We start from the raw sequence: 19,093 nt of genomic DNA, 5'->3' as shown, positions 1-19,093 counted from the left end.
GACTAAAAAGTAGCCTTCACAAGAATCATGTGGCGACAGGCAGAGAGACAATGGCATCCCAGACACTCCAGTAACACAATGTTCATCAGCATTGGGTTGCTCCTGGGACATAGTCTGTCCCAGCAGCACAGAATCCCAACAGAACAGGAAAGCAGTGTTAGTGATACAAAATACGAACTTTCTGGCGTTCAAATCTTACTAGTGAACCTCTGAATATTAGTATCTTCTGAAAGCTAATTATTTACTTTGCTAGAAGAGTGTTTTATTAATGTAAAAAAAAAAGTGAAGTAAGAGGGGAATAACAACCTGACTCAGTTCGTAATGTATGCATTAAATAAAATTCGTATTGAAAAATAGTCACAGCCATTCTTCTATTTACCCATGATTCTTCTTTATTTGGCTGCTAAGTATAGGGGAATGTTAGTATTGCTGTCAGCTTGATATTAGATAGAAGGCATTAAAGGCTTAAACAGTGGTGCAAGAAGCTGTAGGTAAATCTCTCCTATGCTGGCTGTTAGCAGAGCACTGCGATGCTATATAACTGCAGCAAACTTTTTTTTAGTTCTGCTGCACTGCAGCTCTTAAAGGGAGCACACATTCTGGAAAAAAAAAAAAGTTAAATCTAGCAAGTGGTTAGCACCAGCATTCCAAAAAACTTCAGCAGCCTGTGTTTTCAGCCTCTGCTCCAACTTCATTGCTGCAAAATAAGAGAATATAGTAGTCAGGTTAAGATGAATAAATTTAAAAATATACACCTGAAAACTATACACTGATATTTGGGCATAGCATTGCCTATAAAAAAGTGGTTTATACTATAAGAAAAGTTTATTTTTATTCCCTAAGTAGATCCTTCCTTGTTTCACTATTACTGGCATAATAAAGACACACAGCTGTACCTTTGCATCAGACTCCAATCTCTTGGAGCAGACCAGTTCTGGCCTCTTACAAAGCATTATGACGGTTTTGAGGGGTTGGGGGCACCTTAAGAAACAGCACTGCTATATCCCACCCATTATCTGGCTGATGACTTCACTCTTGCATTGACTGCACCATTCCCCAAAATGCATCATCTAACAAGGAGGTAAAGTGAATAGGGACTGAATTAAATCCCAGCTTTTGCAAAAGGGAACATTACAAAAGACCAAGACCAAATAATCTCTTGCTTTTTCTTCATATATTGATTTGCTTGGCCTTACAATTTTGCTGTGTGGTAGAGGAGTGATTCCAATAATTTCTTTACCCATTCAATCTCTGTTCCTATATGATAAGGTTGGACTGTCTGGAACAGATAAGATAAACTTAACTGAGTGGGAGATGGGTATTGCGTACTGTGAAGGCAGATTGCACAGAAGAGAGTAGAAAAAAAACATCAGAGATGAAGCAAGAAGAAAAATTTAGTTCTGAGAAATTTAGTTCTAAGACATGACTCTGATAGAACAATGTGATAGAATAACACCAAATGGAGGAAATGACCAGAGCTTTCTATTTCCAGGTTCTAACTCATAATGAACAAGGGAGCCCTCCAAAATTCCCAGTAGAAAATAAAGGAGGTCAGTTGCCTTTCTGCAGGCAACTTTCTGTGCTATGCCCTTAGCCAGATCATGAGGTGAAGAAGTCGTGGTGGTGACTTGGAGCTGGCTCCTATGTGCAAGGTGTATGTCCTGGCCAAGCAGCTAAACAGGATTGTAAAATGTGGTTACACTCTGCATTATTAGAAGAAAGTACATTGTAGATGAAAAGAAGGAGACAGAGAAAAGCACTAACACAAGGGGTGGCTCCATGATTGCTCTGGTTTATTCTGGCCATAGAAAATCAACAGGCAAAAAGTAAGAAGTAAGCTGTAGCTTTCATCGTCTAGAATTCTCTGAAGCCCTGGAATAAAGTGAGGAAGTGACTCAAGCACATCTCCTCGTTAATTATTCTGATAAATAAAAATTACCATTATTTTGCTTTATCTGAAAGCACCAACATGATTTTTCTGAAAGTACCAGCATTTAATAGTTAATATTACAAGAGATTTAAGGAGATGATCATCATTTGGCTAATACTTTTTAAGTGCCATGTATCTTATACCCTAAGCACTTTACATACATTAAGGCACATCTTCACAATCATTTGATTCCATTTTTCAAAGAATAAAATTGAAGCTCAGAAAAATTCAATATCACACCCAAGGTCATAGTGCTCCAAATGAAACCCCAGTTTATTCTGTGTTTTCTATTTGCTTTTGTTGTTTGCATAGCCATTACTTACTTTGTCTTAGTCAAACTAAAACGTATCGAATCTGGCTTGTATAAAATGGTGAACTCTGTCACCAGAGGGTTTCAACAGAAGATATATGAGCATATATGTTGTAGATGGGATTAGAACATTAAATAAAATACTGGAACAAATGCCTTTAAGTTTCCTCTCAAATATAAAATTTTATTATAATGGGAATCATTAACTCAGATTGAAGAGCAATATAGGCAGATCATCCTCTGACACCATGCCAGCAAGCTCAGCACTATTTCTCAGCTCTTCCCGAACCCACCAGCAGATCAAAGAAATGTTCGGCCCCACAATTGAGCAGCCAGTTGGAAATGACGTACTATGCTATGACAGCTAAGCCATCATTTTACAGACACTTTGTGAAATTTTTACTTTTCTTTGCCAATCTCAGTATAGGTAAAGAGCTAAATAACTTGAAAATAACAAAGGTGGACATATAAGAAAAGTGAGAATCATTAACAAATAAATCAATCCTATTTTCAAACTAGCTCCCTGGCAGTTAAGGCTCAGTATTTTATCATATTGCCAGTGAAACAACACACTTATTTTGGATATAAGAAAGTATAATTAAGAAAGAACTTAAGATGCTTTGAAAGTCGTAATTCTGGAACACAGTCAAACTCAACATCTTGTTGTTTTTTTTTTTTTTTAATTTGAGTTAACTTCAGGTAATGGGTAATATATTCTTGTGAAACATTAAGCCAATGTTACAGAAAGCATTTTTTAAAAGAATGTGCTGTGTGAGTTGGTTTTTCATTCCCTTGAAATGCAAAACCAAATATGCGTACTCTTTCCTGCAAAATGAAAGCAAAATGATCTACATATATGTTCCTGTGAATATGACATCAGGCTGCATGTATTGAGAACAAAAAGCCATTTCCATGTAATGCATATAATATGATTAAATACTGCATGTCTATTCTTTTTCTCTGAAAGATTTTAACTGTATTTTGTATATTTATGTAACTATTGACTTTGGTATAAAAAGACAAGATCTGGTAGCAGAGTTTATTATCCATAAGCCAGAAGCCATAAAACGTTCAGTAATTAAGGTCCTATAAAGACAGCCTCATAGACAAAGAATGCAGGTACTATGGACACTAGAGCGTACAATGTTGAATCTGGGGTCAAAACCATGTGACATCTGGATGATGTGAGTTCCAGATAATTACTAACCCTGATCTTATTGTTTTGTTTGATTCTCTTGGAAAACCAGAAATAGTCTTCCCAAGCCACTACACAGAGGAGTTATGGGTTCTTTTAGTTCCTGACTTCTGCTCAACTTTACAATGACTCACTACAATATCAAACCCAATTTTCATCTACTGAGATGACTTTGAGAAGAAACCCCAAAATTGTCAAACACCCACTTCTATAGATTTAACTCAGTTTCTAGAAAAGAAAAATATATGAGACCTGTTTCTTTTGATTGCGTACTTCAGAGTCAGACTCTCTCTGATTTTAATTCTGGTTCTTGCCAACCAAGTGTAAGGACAATTGGAAATTCAAAACGAAAAGCTTAATTCTTTCGGCTGAACAGAAGGGGAGAGATTTCCCTCCCACTTCTTTTTCTTACAGCATTTACTTTAGAAAACTCATTGTAAGTACTTTCTCCTGTCTTTGAAATGTATATAAAGTCTTTTGAAAACTAGGTGGGCCTTTTGTCAGGCCCAGAAAAGTCTCTTTCGAGAACTTGCGAACTATCTCCTTTAAACGTAAACAATCAAGGAAGACAGCATCCCTGTCTGCCAGTTTCCAAGGAGGATAACACTCTAAGTTTAGCTCAAGTCTGGCTCAAAGTTATAAAATGGCCCCATGTTCTAAAGGTATGAGAAGTTTACTTCGCCTTGTGTAAAGACAGACACAGATTGTCACCCCAAATTTCAGGTGAATTTAATGATGCTCTCATTTTTTTCTTGAGGACCAATTTAATTATTGTTGATCTTGAGAATATGTATATAATGGGGTCGATCTTCTTGGCTATATGAAGGGTGAGATTTCTTCTTCTCTGCAATCTCTTAGCAGATTGCTTAAGATGCACATCACATTCTGGTTCAATGTTTATTCAATACCAAAAAGGGTTTTCTTTCTCTACTACCTTTGCAAAGGGAACTTCTGGGTTAGCAGAAAGGTTTTGTTTAGTTTTGTTTTTAAATTACATTTCCCCAGTGTAGGCTGGGCGCTTGTAACAAAAGAAAGTCATTTTGACGGGTCTATTGCTACCAAATCTGAGTATAGAAATATTCTTTCCTTTATTATTTCCCTGCCCACCTGATGCCTGGGAAAGGTGGCTATCTACTCAGGTACTGTATCAGGTATCTTTATTCTTATAAGACAAATTTACCCTGGCCCTGTAGCCATTTGTCTATCAAATCATAGAAATCTTCTTTTAAACAACAGATAATAATATCCAGATTCCCAATTCTCCCCTGAGATTACAACCATTAACTCTCAGCCATCCAAGATGTATCAAAACTTCATTTTGAGAAATAATGTTTTTGGAAAATTGCCTGAAAAGAATAGAGTGGGCCTTTTTCTCTTGAAAGTTTTATTTTGATCCTTGAATCAAACCAGAATATGAGAGTGGCTTCCACGGGCAAGTAACTTATTTTCCCTTTTCTATGTTCTCATCTGAAGAATAGTCAGAGGAATGGGATGCCTGCTTTATAAGACTGGAACCTTAGACATCAATGGAGATTCTGAAATTCAAAATAAAATAAACTCAGAAAGCTTCTATACCACCAAAGTGGCAAATAAGTCATAGTCACCTTGCTAACAAAACTGTTATCTTGTTAAAAGTTTATCAAAAATCTGCAAAGAGAAGGAAGAAGGAAACAGAAGAATTTGCCTAGTTTGTGTTTTATGAGCAGCTAGTGAATGATTAGCTCTCCAGTTGTGTTAATAACAAATGAACCTGAAAGGTCAGAACCAAATGCATCTAATAATGCTTTTGGTAATCAATTGACCTTCAATTTGAAAATAATATACAGTAGTCACAGGGATGCATGTAGCAGGTAATACAAAAAGGGACAGTCTGTTTATATCTCATTCTGCTGTACGACTTCCACAATTAAGCCTGTAGAAGAAGAAGTAGGTTATGGAGTGGTTGTGGATAAAAGAGTTGCTGAACTCACAAGACAAGAAATATAATAAAACATAATTGTCAGTACTAGAATTTAATTTTCTCCTAAGTAACTCAACTCAGAAATCATTTATCTCAGTCAGGGAGTATGCTCTGCCTATGTGATGTTAAATACTCACCTACCCAGAGATTACTGCTTGGTGTAAACAGTCAAAATCTATGAAAGTATTCTTTGAAAATCAGTTAGCTGACACAATGGTCAAATCAATTATTTAGGGATCTCATCTGCTTGCATGAAGGTGGACAGTGATCATGTATTTTAAGTGTTACATAAAGTACAAATAAAACATTGTTTGGAATACACTAAGCCTCCAGACTCAGCTTGCACCAAATGCTATGCCAGCCTTATCCGAAGCAATTTCCAAACCTTGTACAGAATGTCAAGGAAAATAAAAATAAAGAATTAGATTTTACTAATAAAATTATACTGAATCTCAACATAGAACAGATCTCTCAAAATTAATCTACCACAAATTAAAGCATATGTTATTCCTTCATGCCACTGGACAGGAATTTGTCACCCAAGTTTTTAGTAATTGAAATAATTTACTGGAACAAAATCTTTTGTGATCCTCCTCCTTTTACTTTCTATTTTGTGTTTTCAGAGTTGAATAACTGATTTATTTGATTGGCCTGCCTAGACTGCCAATGAAGGAGCAAAAATTTGAACATCAAAGCCCTTGGTACATATTTGAATAACCTGAAGAGATTTAAAAACATACCAATATCTTTGTCACCTGCAAAGTTTCTCAACTTATTAATTAGTCTGCAGTGGATCCCTGTCATTGGTGTGTTTCAAAAGTCAATTACAGGTGATTCTCATGTTCAGCCAGAGTTGAGAAGCACTGAGCTAGATGCTAAGTGGAACTGTTTTATTGAGTTAGTTCCTTTTAAATGAACTTTAGAAAGGATGTGAGTTATAAAAATGATGGGTAAGTCAAATCAGGTATATCTGACATGTGTTTGCATTTAAAGGAATTACTGAGTTAATTTTTAAAAAGTACTATCTACAAATTGTCTGATTTGATTCAAGAAATGACAGTCTGGCAGTAAGTAAGACAAACTAATGTCTTTAGGAAATGAAAGAAAAACCAAGGGGAAAATTGTGAGATACCATCAAGTGCTCTTCCATAATTCTTTATTTGCAGTGGGTTTGTAACCGAAATGGTTTATTCCTTTAGGCCATAGAGTCATAAGAACAGAATTGCTTTACAAAACTGATGTTTCTTGGTTGATGTTGTAAGTAAATAAATAACAGGGAAAAGGTTTGGGGGAAATATATGGGTCAATATTAGTCTGACCACATATTATAAGAGTCGTAAAAGTTGTTAAATTGCTCCAAAATGTGCCAATATTACTAAGAAGTACAATACAGCACATTGGAAGCACAAAAAGTCCTTTTGCTTAATTATTTACATTTCTTTTACTTCTAACAGTTACTGTGTCTCACAAATGTTAAACTTCAAACTCTAAATGAGATTTTTCATATATTCCAAACCTGAATCAAAATCATTTTATGGCAATCTTATTCACTATCTTAATTTTAAGTTTTGTCTTGAGGGTTGTAATAATTGGTGTAAAAAATGTAACTACTACATCTATACTGTTCTCTTTGGCTCACAAAGTCTTTTGCATTGCCTAACATTCAGTAGTTCTCAATTTGTTAACCGAACTGGCTGTTTTTGTAATTTAAATAACCAATTGATTTTCTCATGTTTTGTGTAGAAACACTCTTACTGTGTAGTTATAGCCTATGTGAACTTGAACCAAAGTTATTGTATTTGAAAGAAATACAAAGCTTACTATTTTTATATTCATCTGAATGTGCAAAATTTATATAATCATTCTTATATTTTTGGACATATATATTTGTCTAATTTTTCACTATTATACAATTTGCCACCATTATACTGAAAGAGCTAACGTATTTGACAAAAAGTTATTAACCTTAATATATAAAAAGGGAGTTGACTACTCAATAAAAATATATTACCAAACCAATAAATTTTGTTTTTGCACTTTTGCCTAAGATAGTGCAAAAAGAAAATACATAAACAATAAAGACAAAAATAACAGAAGATATACAGAATTTTAACATGAAAGTTAATATTAAAACATAACTTGCCTTTTTTATTTGGTAAGTATTTTAAAAGGTGATTTTAAAAGGAAAACAATGAGATCACATAGGTAGAAATATAAATTAAAAATAGAGAAATTTGGATAAATATATTTATCTAAATTAAAGATCCTAATTTAGATTAATATAGACACTAGACAGAGAATAGTAGAGTACCCAAGAGGCACAGACTGCAGGCTGTTAGATTTGGATTCAACTTCTGATGGTGGAGACACTTCCTAGCTATTTGACTTTAGGCAATAGACTGAGTTCCTATAGCCTTAGTTTCCTCATCCCTAAAAAGAATTATAATAGTACTTAAGAATATTTTATGAAGATTCAGTAAAATAAAGTACATAACACTGTTTTAAATGTATAGTAACCTCTCAGTACACTGGCAATTATAACAATTCTCAATGCTGGCAAGACTGCATAGAGGCAGATATTGCTAAACATACTCCTCAAAGGGTAAATTACTACAATTTTCCAGGATAGAAATTTGGCTACATATGTTGAGAGTCTTTCATATGTTCATACTCATAAAACCTATAATCCTATTTTTAGAATCTTATCTTAAAAAGTAGGCAGAGCTGTGGTCAAGGATATAAATGCATACCTATTCATAACACAACTTAATATTTTAATAACTAATGTTACAGCAGAAAGCCACATCAGTCTTCTACAACAGAGCTTTTTAAATTTGCAGAAATCGGGATGCCAATTCAGGAAAAGTAGATAATATGCCCTAAATTGTGGAAAACATGGCTCAGAAAAGAAAATTCAAATGATATGTGTAATTGTATCATTTTTACTTCTCTTTCATATTATGCTTGTTTCTTCTTAAAATTGGAGGCTGCAAAATTAAGCATACTTCTTTTATGAGGGTATTTTAAATGAATGTGTGAGCTCACCCAGTCCCTTCTCAGAGATAAGTTTTTCAAAAATCACTTTTTTTCTCCCATTTTCCACTTTATCTGAGGGGATGTAGAAGAAAAAAACACTGTTCAGTTATTCTTGCTCTTGAAGAATACAAAGGTAAACCATGAAGAGAACATTTCTTTACAGAAGTTTCGTCTTTGTTTCTAGGATATAGCATTTTAAAAAATATAAGAAAGTTGTTTGAATTTACTTTTTACTTATCAGCTCAAAACATTAAAGTAGATAAACATTTACATGAATGTAGAGGCTATCATTGAGCTGGTATGCCTTTGTCTGTATGCTGCATGGCATATATAAAATTCACTTGGGGAAGGTGGGGTTGGGGGTACTCAGTGAGCCTAGCAGTCATCTTCCTATGAACTGAAACTGACATACCATGAAATACTGTGTCTCTGACCCCAAAAGCACACCATATGGATTATGGGACATCCAATGCCCCTCTAGAGAAAGAAGACAACAGTGATGTCACATATGAACCCAAAAAAGAAGTCACAATGACAGGCACTTCGGGCAGGAGTTGGTTTGTGGTCCAGGTATGACACACAGGGAACTCTAGTGCTACCTTCTACATTAAGAGGCAGCAAAAATTCGCTTATTTCACTATCAAATCCTTCTGACCCACAGAATGGAACAGTTAGTAATAATTCTTTCTTTTTTTTTAAAAAAAAGCACAATTTTGTTAATATTAAAAAAATAAGATTGCTTTATTTCTACAATCACATGGAAATGGATAACTAGATGTCCAGTGCTATCTTATATTTACCTCTTTGGAATCAAGAGCTTCATGTTCAGGAATAGCCACCATTGGATGACTCAGCTTCACAGAAAAGATGTCCAGGATATGATCAGAAGTAAAAGTGAGAAAAAATAAATGTTTAAATTTTATTTAAATAGACTGACAATAACATAAATATTTCATTGCAGATAATAGTGGATTATACCAAGTTAAACATTAAGATTCAATTGTCATAAAAAGACAAAGGAAGATATTTTGGCAGAGGGTGAGTATAAGACCACGTCTTATTTAGTTTTGTGTCACACATCATCTCTAACAGTGCTTAGCATATAGCATAGACCCTCATTAATTATGTATTTCATGAAGGAATTGTCAAAATGCACTAACAGATTTCACAGAGAGGAAACAAAGTTAAATTTATGTTTCACCCCTCACATATAGGCCTTTAATTGAAAAGCTCCAAAGCAACAGCAACAAACCAAGCCCAGACCCACAGTAAATGTAGATGCATCTATAGACAGTACTTACTGGAAATGTAAAATATTGTGCTTTATTGTGACTATTAATAATCTCAATACACAGGAACTTCATAAACATTGCAATCTCACCAGGTGATGTTATTATAACGTAATTTATATCATAGTGACACTTTAACAGAAGTTCTTTTCTTAATGTGGGAATTGTAATGCAGGACTTTTTATTATTGCCTGGGTCTTCTGAGAGCTACACATAAACTTCATAAGATAGAAGAAAGTCATCAAGATGCAAGAAAGAGAGAGAGACAAACTAAGACCATTTATCCTATCTCCAGCTTTAGAATAACCACAGATCCAGTTTGCCAGGAACATTTCTTATTTCTGCCATTGTCCTCGGCAAACCCTGGCTATTGAAATGATTGGACCCCTTTCACTTTCAACAGGGTCTTGCTTGGGCAAAAAGGTCTGTGGACAAAGACCAGCTCTTAATCCTCCAGAGCAATTTGGAGGAGGCCAGTAATTTAGCCTGCCTTGGGGAAGACTCTTACCTTGGCTGCTAGGGAGGCCAAGGAGGTCTCCACCTGACATTTCCTCAGGTTTCCCTTCACTCCAACAGACATTCAAGAATCAGTCAGTTTTTATTTAAAGTTATAGGTTCATCAAATCCAAGCCCTTACACTCTGTTCCCAACTATAAAATCCTTTGGGTATCATAGCAACAGGACTCCTTCTAGCTGCCTGAGACCCTTTAAATAGAAGTATGATCTGGCCCTAGAGCCAACTAGAAATCTAAATAGCATTCCAGAAAGCAGCTGGAAGCACCTCCTTTCACCTGTTCATCAGAGTCTCCTGAGATCCTAAGCATGACTTAGGGTCAGACTCTAGGTACTGCCTCAAACTTCAAATCCAAGTGATTGATCCTGGAAATAGCATAGTCATTAGTACACCTAGGCTAAGTAGTACAATATTTATGTGAATCATCAGAGTTTGTACAATGTCAAATGTCCAACCTCCTAATCTCCTAAAACAGAAAAGAATCATCTTGAAATTTTAAAATCTTGGTAATATCCCATTAAAGCACTCAACTGATATTAGAAAAGCAATTGAGTCATTATGTGATGCCTATTGCTATATTCCATTCTTCCTTTCCAATACAGGTATTCAGTAATTTTAATCCATTTTATTTTAATCTTGAATTTCAAAAACTATCTGTTGATTATCCTAATCAATGAAAGAGAACCAAAAATGACTGATCCTAATTAACTGGTAATCCTCAAATCATTTCTATTTAGCTTTGGAATGCTTTCTTCTGTTTATGATCTTTTGTCACAGGTTTGTCTTTTTAATATTCTTAAGCTGACTAAAAATGTGATATTAACGTGATGTGAAAATTTGTGGATTTAGTCATAATAATTTATTACATACTCACATAATAAATTCTTTATATGGGTTTGTTCATTTAGTTTTCACAATAACCTGGTAAGGTGAGCACTAGTAATACCCTGTTTCACAGATGAGGAAACTAAAGCACTGAGAGGTAGAATAACGTGTTCAAGGCCCAAAAGTAGTAGGTGAAACAGCCATGCTTGAATCTAGCCTGAGAGTGTAAGAGACTGCTCTCAAATCAAGTGTGATATGGCAATACATCCATGGGAAGATACGCAGTAAAAGGAAGTGGGGAAGACAGACAGAGACAGCGGAAGGGAATGTAGTATGACTATGACATTTAGCAAAGGGAAAAGCCAGACACTGAAGTCAAGGATGTCCCATTCAGAGACCGGAAGATCTCAGTGGTGGCTGGTGTCTCCACGAAAGGCCACAAGGAGACACAGTACAATGTAACTTATATGTCAGATGAGGAGTTTGAGCTTAATCCTCTTAGGCAATGAGAAGTCCTTCAAGTACTTTAAGTAGGGGACATGTGTGGTCAGATTTTCATTTCAAAAAAAGTCACGTGGCTGATGTACAAAATATGGAAATATGTGGATTGGAAGATATTTAAGTAATGCAGGACAGAAGTGGTGGTAGGGCAGGAAAGTAGGGAGGGGAGAAGAGCGGAAGGGAGGGAGGGGAGGGGAAAAAAGGAAGGAGAGGAGAGGAGAGGAGGAAGAGAAGACTTGAATAAAAATATCATCTCAGAGAATAGAAGACACTCAAGTTTTCTGGGTAACTCTAGGCTTCTTACTTTCTAGGATGAACAAAGAAGCAGAGAGTAGATATGTTGCCATTTTGTTGATTAAGGAAGAAAAACTGGGAACAGAGAGAAATAATGAATGCTAAAATCTCTGCTGAATACAGACTTTGTAATGCATGAGGCCTAGAGATGTCCAATGGGGAGGACAATAACACACAGTATGAAAAATTTGCCAGTCAGAATGGAAACAGTGAAACTAAGCATTAAAACAAGTTCTACATAGGTGAATGGCTTGCTATGCAGAGAGTAGATGAATATTACAGGGCAGAGAGAGTCATCCAAGTTGGCATACTTGATGGTAAACATTGTGAAAAACAAACTACTATGTTGCCTCAAAGAAAAAAATAACTAAAATGTTACTAATGTTAGCATCAGAGCATTATTCAACATGGAAAGATGAATGAAATAGAAAATTCAAGTGAAATGGGATAAAACATACTTTTATCCTGGATAGAAAATCCAGTACTAGATACTATATAAGAGATTAACTTGACCTTTGTTCACTCATCATTGTTGGATAAACACATTCGAATAAAACGTTCAGCTGATTTTCATTACACTGCTGGTCATAGCTGCCACTAAACTAACATAAAGCCTTGTGAAGTGTTTGTTACCACTGTGGGGCTTTCTCATATATACCACCGCCTCTCCTAAGGTAATATAAACAACTCCCACAAAGAGATAAAATCCCCTCACACCAACTGAAGAAATGAGAATGTAACAACTAGAAAAATAATATGCAAAATGTCATTCAATCAGTTAATTAAGTCTTTAATGTACACAAGAAATGGAATTTAGAGCTTTAGCTTTTGTGAAACCGTTCCCTCTTCTTGAGTGGAAATAAAATATGTTTTCTGGACTGCCAGAAATTGTGAAGCTGAGGGAGTGTTACAAGAAGCTTTAACATTTTAAAATCACCACCAGTGCCATACATTCCATCCAGAATTCACTTTTTTGGGATTGCTTTTATGTTCAACCACATCCTCTTGTAAACCTCCTTTACACCATTTGTCTGCAGTCACATGTACCTTCTGCTTCTGTCTCTCCACTTAGATTTGTGAACTACGAAGACAGACTCTCCTAAGACTCTCCCTCAAAAGGAGACATTACAAATTATTGTAGCAATACCCACACAGAATACTGTCTGTTTCATAAGTATAATATTGTCATTATGAGACTAGAAGCCGTTGGAAGTCATAGATTATGTGTAAAACGAACTCATGGTTAGTTGGTCTGTACTTGGCATAGGACCCAGCCAGCACACAGTAGAGACTGAATGAGTATTGAATGAATAAATTAATAAAAGAAGGGAAAATTGATGGCTTCAGAAAAGAGTTTTCTGACTTGTAAAATTAAAAAATTCTGAATTAGTAAAGCCTTAGGAAGTATTAAATGAATTCCTAAAAAGTATCCTCCTTTGCATGAGATTCTGCAAACTGAAGACCCTTCGAGTAGAGCTATCACACAAGGGAGTTCTATTTGATCCTCATATTTCTTTTGCTTTAAAAAGAATTAAGTTTAGTTGTCAGTGTTTAAGTCCAGAGATTATATATGCAGTTGTGTATTTCTGGTTTCTCTTAAACTGTTCAAATCTTTCAACACTAATCTTGCAACTATAAGGAGGGACCTTATAGGTGACTCTGCCTGTGCCTTTTCAATGAAACTAAAGATCTCCATATGAACATAGTCCCACCATTCCTACTATGAGGGACCAAAAGTCAGAGGTTACCTATTATCATGATTATGTAAATCATGTTTGATGTTAGAGATGTAAAAATCAGTGAACAGACATTGTCACAGAATATATAGGTACAAACACAAATAATGTGTTAGAAAGTACAAGTACTGAGTCCTATCATGGTTCATAATAAATGAATCTAACCTAAATTAAAAGGATAAAGGAATATTTTTCCATGAGGCTGAAATCCCAGCGATGCCACCTTATTGGAATAAGAGGCATTATGAGTGCCTATGGAACTCGTTGCTGAGAAGAAATTACTCACAATTGGGCTGATTGAAAGAGAGGAAGAAAATTCAGTGTGGATAGGTAAAATGAGTGAGAGAGAGATGTCAGGAACCGAGGACAGAGAATTACTGTGAGGAATCTGTATGCATCAACTTCACTTCAGAGTCATCTGTAAGCCCTTGAAAATGCTTATTAAATGAATGAACACTGTTAAATATGAGTTTTCCTGCAAAGGACAGGATCTCTCATTCCTTCTTATGGCTACATAGTATTTCATGGTATATATGTACCAAACTTTCTTCATACAGTCTATCATTGATGGGCATTTGCGTTGATTCCATGTCTCTGAAATTGTGAATAGTGCTGCAATGAACATACTCATGCATGTGTCTTTATAACAGAATGATTTATATTCCTTTGGGTATATACCCAGTAATGGGGTTGCTGGGTCAAAAGGTATTTCTGTCTCTAGGTCTTTGAGGAATCTCCACACTGTCTTCCACATGGTTGAACTAATTTGCATTCCCACCAACAGTGTATAAGCGTTTCTTCTGCTCCACAATCTCACCAGAATCTATTATTTTTTGACTTTTTAGTAATAGCCATTCTGACTGGTGTGAGATGGTATCTCGTTGTGGTTTTGATTTACATTTCTCTAATGATCAGTGATGCTGGGCTTTTTAATCATATGATTGTTGGCCACATCATCCTTCGCAAACTATAACACAGGAACAGACAACCAAATACCACATGTTCTCACTTGTAAGTGGGAGCTAAATGATGAAAGCACATGGACACACAGAGAAAAACAGACACTGGGGCCTATCAGAGGGTGGGAAGAGGGAAAGGGTCAGGAAAATCAACTAGTGAATACTAGGCTTAATACCTGGCTGATAATCTATATGACAAATCCCCTTAACATACATGTACCTATGTAACAAACCTGCACATGTATCCCTGAATTTAAAATAAAAGTAAAAAGTATATGTAGGTTTTTCTCATTTTCCCAAAAGACTGCAAGCTGGTTGAGAATAGATCTCATCATATCCTAGCAGTTGTGCACCAAACACTAGTTGATTGATTTTACTACTCACAGTTCTACACCCTGGAATAAAACATAGGCAATGCTCTGATTTTTTCTTTAATACGACCAGCTCATAATATGTGCTATGTGGAAAAAGCTGCTCTCAATAACAGTTAGAGACATACTTCTTGTATCAAAAAAAGAATTGGTTATATGTCTTAAAGTTTTAATCTGTATTAGGCCAAATAGTTAAAAGAAATTACAAAAATTCAGTAGTATAAATATTTATTTTTAGAATTTAAAAGTAGAGCATCTATTTGTGGTGATGTCCAAATATTCACAAGTTTGTCTATCTCATTAATTCCCTGTGTGACCTGTGGAAAATCACTTTGTGTCTGGGCTTTAGTTTTTTCATTTTTAAAGTCTGGGCCCTAAATAGATGAGTTTCAGTTCCCATTTTACTTGGATAATTCATCGGCTTCATGATGATTAAGCAACAAATCTATTGATTGATAAAGGATCCTGTCTCAGGAAAAAAAAAAAAAAAAAAAGGCCTTCCTTTATGGCATCTCCTGCCCTGAGCCACACTGAGGTAGAAGTGATGCCAGTGGGGATGGTAAAATGATCTCCTCAACCTTAACTGGAATCCTTAATATCAGTTCTTAGCTCTGCTCATTTATTCCTTGTATGATTTGTTACAAACCCTATTAAGCTTCACAATATTCTTTTGTGTATTCCCTGGGTTATTACATGTTCACTTGATAACACATGTTAATTGATATGTTCTGCTGAAATGCATGTTAATTGTTTTATAAGCCCACCAAACACTCACTGCTGAATGCTGGTCATTAATATTGTTACATTAGAGTCTCAATTTTAAGAACACTAATAAGAAAACATAGGAATTTTCTGTCCGGTTATGTGTAATAGATCTGAAATATTGCTGAAAACTCCCAAATTATACTATCTTTATTCTTGGCCTTTCCTCTTCCATCCCAAGAAAGACAGACTTAGGGCATGTTAGAATTTCTTCTTCCAAAGACCACTTTCTAGAGGACAGTGTAATGGAATTTCTTTTCTCTCCATTATTATATGTCCAGCCTGTTTAAAAATAAATACCACACCCTATTGTTGACTTAACATTTTTCATCTAGAGTTGTTCTTTCTCAACTAGAAAACAGCTTCCCTAAGGGGATTAACTATACCGTTCACTTTTTTTCAGTGCAGAGCTTTCAGGTTATAATGAAAACAGAGCAAGACATGTTTTTACACCATTTTAGGACTCAAAGCAACTTCCTAAAACTGAAATTGGAATCGACAAGGAAGCATATTTGTTGCTCTTTTTGTCTATTCTTTAAGAGAACAATTCATTACTTAATACTGCAGGCAAAACATCATTTTCAATATCATACCAGTCTAGTACAATCATAAATCAAATGTCTGTTTCTTCACAAAATAAAGTATTGGTGGAATATTTTTCTCCCTCTGTCTTTTATCTCCTATAGATTAAGCATATTGTACCTTTTATTCCAGTGTGATATAGAATAGAATATAAACAGCGATATATTAATACTCTCAACTTCATAAATATTTTTGGATTACTGCCCCTGCCTTATTCCCATCCAAGGTCTTCCTAATTTGCCACCAATTACATCCAAGTTGCAGGAAATCTATCCCAGATCCCAGGTATAATATCAGCAGATGTTAATTGGTGTGTTGCAAGGATTTGGAAGAGTTTTAAGGGAAGAAATAGGTATGACTGTGATAGGGTCAAGCCATCCCTTCTCACCTTAGAGCACCTACCAGATCCCATTCCACTTTCCTCTAACAGTAAACCCCCAAGAGCATCACTAAGGATGTGGGGACCAAGAGTTGGTTGCGGAGGGAAAGGGTATGTGATTGGCTGGCAGGCAGATAAGTTAAGGACTGTATGTCTATAGGTAACACAAGGGCTTCTTTCTATATGGTGGCTGCCAGCCTCATTTTCCCGGCACTGGGCCACATTCCTCCATTCCCACACTTTCCTATGTATTGTTTCAAATACACTTCAAAATTATGTAAGCTTTTCCTGACCCCTTAACATCTCCTTTATATATAATACTTTTCAACTGTCAGCGTTTTCCTTCCATCTCCACTCCTTGCCCTACATGGTCTAACTATATGGTCCTGCTAGGCACTATAACTTGATCTTAGATTGTGGCCATTTCTGAGCCACCTGATAAAGTCCAAAATCTTCCTTCTGGAAAATCTGTCCTGTTTTACTTCCAGCTATGTTCTTTCTGGAACCACAAACTACCAGCTATGGTGGTTCTTTATTCGAACTTCCAATAATAAAATAAGTGAGGTATTTACTGATTGCCAAGAAGCCCTCAGGAAAAAACTCTCCACTGTCAGTAGGTTTCAGCCATCCCAGAGTAAGATCTTTTGAGAATTAGAAGAAAAATATTCATAATACTGCCAAATTTGCCCACGATATCAACTAGGATTTCATAAACGGTTAAAAGGTCATTCAAATATGGAATCATAAAATATATTCTCAGGCATTCAAGGCCTTAGAATATTTGCTAAATAGAAACCTGTCTTTAAAACTTCTTGGATAACACCAGGTGAAATGCTTGATGTAGGAAACGGCAGGGGGAAGGGGGTGGGGAACGCAGACAGCAAACCACCATGGCATGTATGTACCTCTGCAACAATCCTGCAGGATGCAGGATGTGCACATGTACCCCAGAGTCCAAAGTACAATTCAAAAAAATCTTTCTTGGATCAAGAACTTAAATAAAAAGAGGAAGACATACAGGAAGATGCTACAGGAAATATGGAAAGGAAGGGTAATAAAACAATTTGATTAAGCATGTTGTTGCCATATAAAACAAACCATTCAGTTACTATGAAAAGGAAAGAAAGAAGCTATAACCATAACATGCCAGTAATAATTGAACAGCTAGAATTGAACAATATCCATATGATGGGAGGTAATGGGAGGGACCAAATGGAGTTCTCTTACTAGAAGAAGACAGATATTGATACAGGCATATAAACATGAATATGGACTTAAGTCCAGAAATATGAATATGTACTTAAGTTAAGGACAACAGACAACAAAACAGGGTTGAATACATTTTAAACCAGTAAATTAAAATGACACACTTCCATTAAAAAACTGGAAAGCAGAGATAACAGATAAGTTATCAAAAATGTAATAATGTGGCAGAAATGAGATTATGTAATGAGATAATCTCAGGTATTAAGATAAATATCTCCAGATTAAAAAAAATCAAAATTAGAAAATATCTGGCCAGCAAGAGACATGCACACAAGTAAAAGTCATACAAAGCTGAAAATCAAAGTAGGAAAAAGATTTATCTCTCCAATATGAAGCGAACTAAAACTTGAATAGCAATTTTATTATCTTAAAAATGGAATTCAAAGAAGAAATGCTATAAGGGACAGAAAAAAAGATATGTACTGGTAATAAAATCAATAAACCAGAAAATATGACTATCACAAATATATATTTCTAAAAATAGAGCCTCAAAGTATTAAGATTTTCCACTGACTTCTAATGCTTTGAAAGCAAGTTCATGGACACTTCATTTGAAAGCCTTCATAAAGCTAAGAAAGTGTTTAATGTTCAGTGGTGGCTAAATAAATATTTTTATAAAACCTGAGGAAGGACCCAACCTCATCATCATATCCTTGTTCCCCAAAAGAGATTTCCATTTAATTCACAGAACTTATGGAACATATGGCTTATATGAAGGCAAATGGGTATAATTATTTGATGGCTGCAAGTTAAAAGTCTGAGTTGTGCTTTCATCAGTTACACATGGGTAAACCTCAACAAATTCAGTAATCTGAAAAAATTTTATGTTCATATTTTAGTGAAAGAAGTAAAACCATGGTCACATTAGGCAAGATAAAGCAACATAGAAAATTTTACCCTGTAGTTTCCAAATGAGAGACTCCTCACCTGTGCGAATACTACATGGTGAAAATAGATTTTGTTGCATGGGGTAAGTAGAAGGATCACAAAATACCATTAAAGCAATAAGAAAATTAGGTTGAACTATATGAAATTGATAAATTTGATATTTGTGTAAAGAACTGATGAATAATGGCAACTTCATGTGGTTCAACCTAAAGAAACTTTTTAAAAAAACAAGTAATAGCTTTTCAAGAAGGCCAGATAAGCTATTATGTTCAGAGGTAGACAATATATATATTTTT

The 19,093-nt window shown here is 35.3% G+C and overlaps 1 protein-coding gene across 48 annotated transcripts in view; it reads right to left on the bottom strand.

Moving 5' to 3' along the window:
- Positions 1-369: 369 nt before the first annotated feature.
- The window catches only part of MLIP (muscular LMNA interacting protein), a 283,089-nt gene continuing 264,365 nt past the window's right edge, over positions 370-19,093 (bottom strand). For 26 of the 48 annotated variants that reach the window (XR_013534304.1, XR_013534303.1, XM_078369391.1 and 23 more), the window contains 2 exons: positions 9,232-9,285; positions 370-697 (listed from right to left, as the gene is read on the bottom strand). Coding sequence is in view for 46 of the 48 variants with exons in the window: in XM_078369391.1 (XP_078225517.1) it covers positions 692-697; positions 9,232-9,285 (60 nt within the window). In the remaining 2 variants the exon portion in view is untranslated. Of the gene's footprint in view, positions 698-8,440; positions 8,504-9,231; positions 9,286-19,093 lie in introns of all 48 variants that reach the window. The other 22 variants (XM_078369389.1, XM_078369411.1, XM_078369395.1 and 19 more) reach the window with 1 other exon arrangement.

Source organism: Callithrix jacchus, chromosome 4 (genome assembly GCF_049354715.1).
Source record: "Callithrix jacchus isolate 240 chromosome 4, calJac240_pri, whole genome shotgun sequence".
In the NCBI taxonomy this organism is placed as follows: domain Eukaryota; kingdom Metazoa; phylum Chordata; class Mammalia; order Primates; family Cebidae; genus Callithrix; species Callithrix jacchus.
This window is presented reverse-complemented; position numbering and strand designations above follow the sequence as displayed.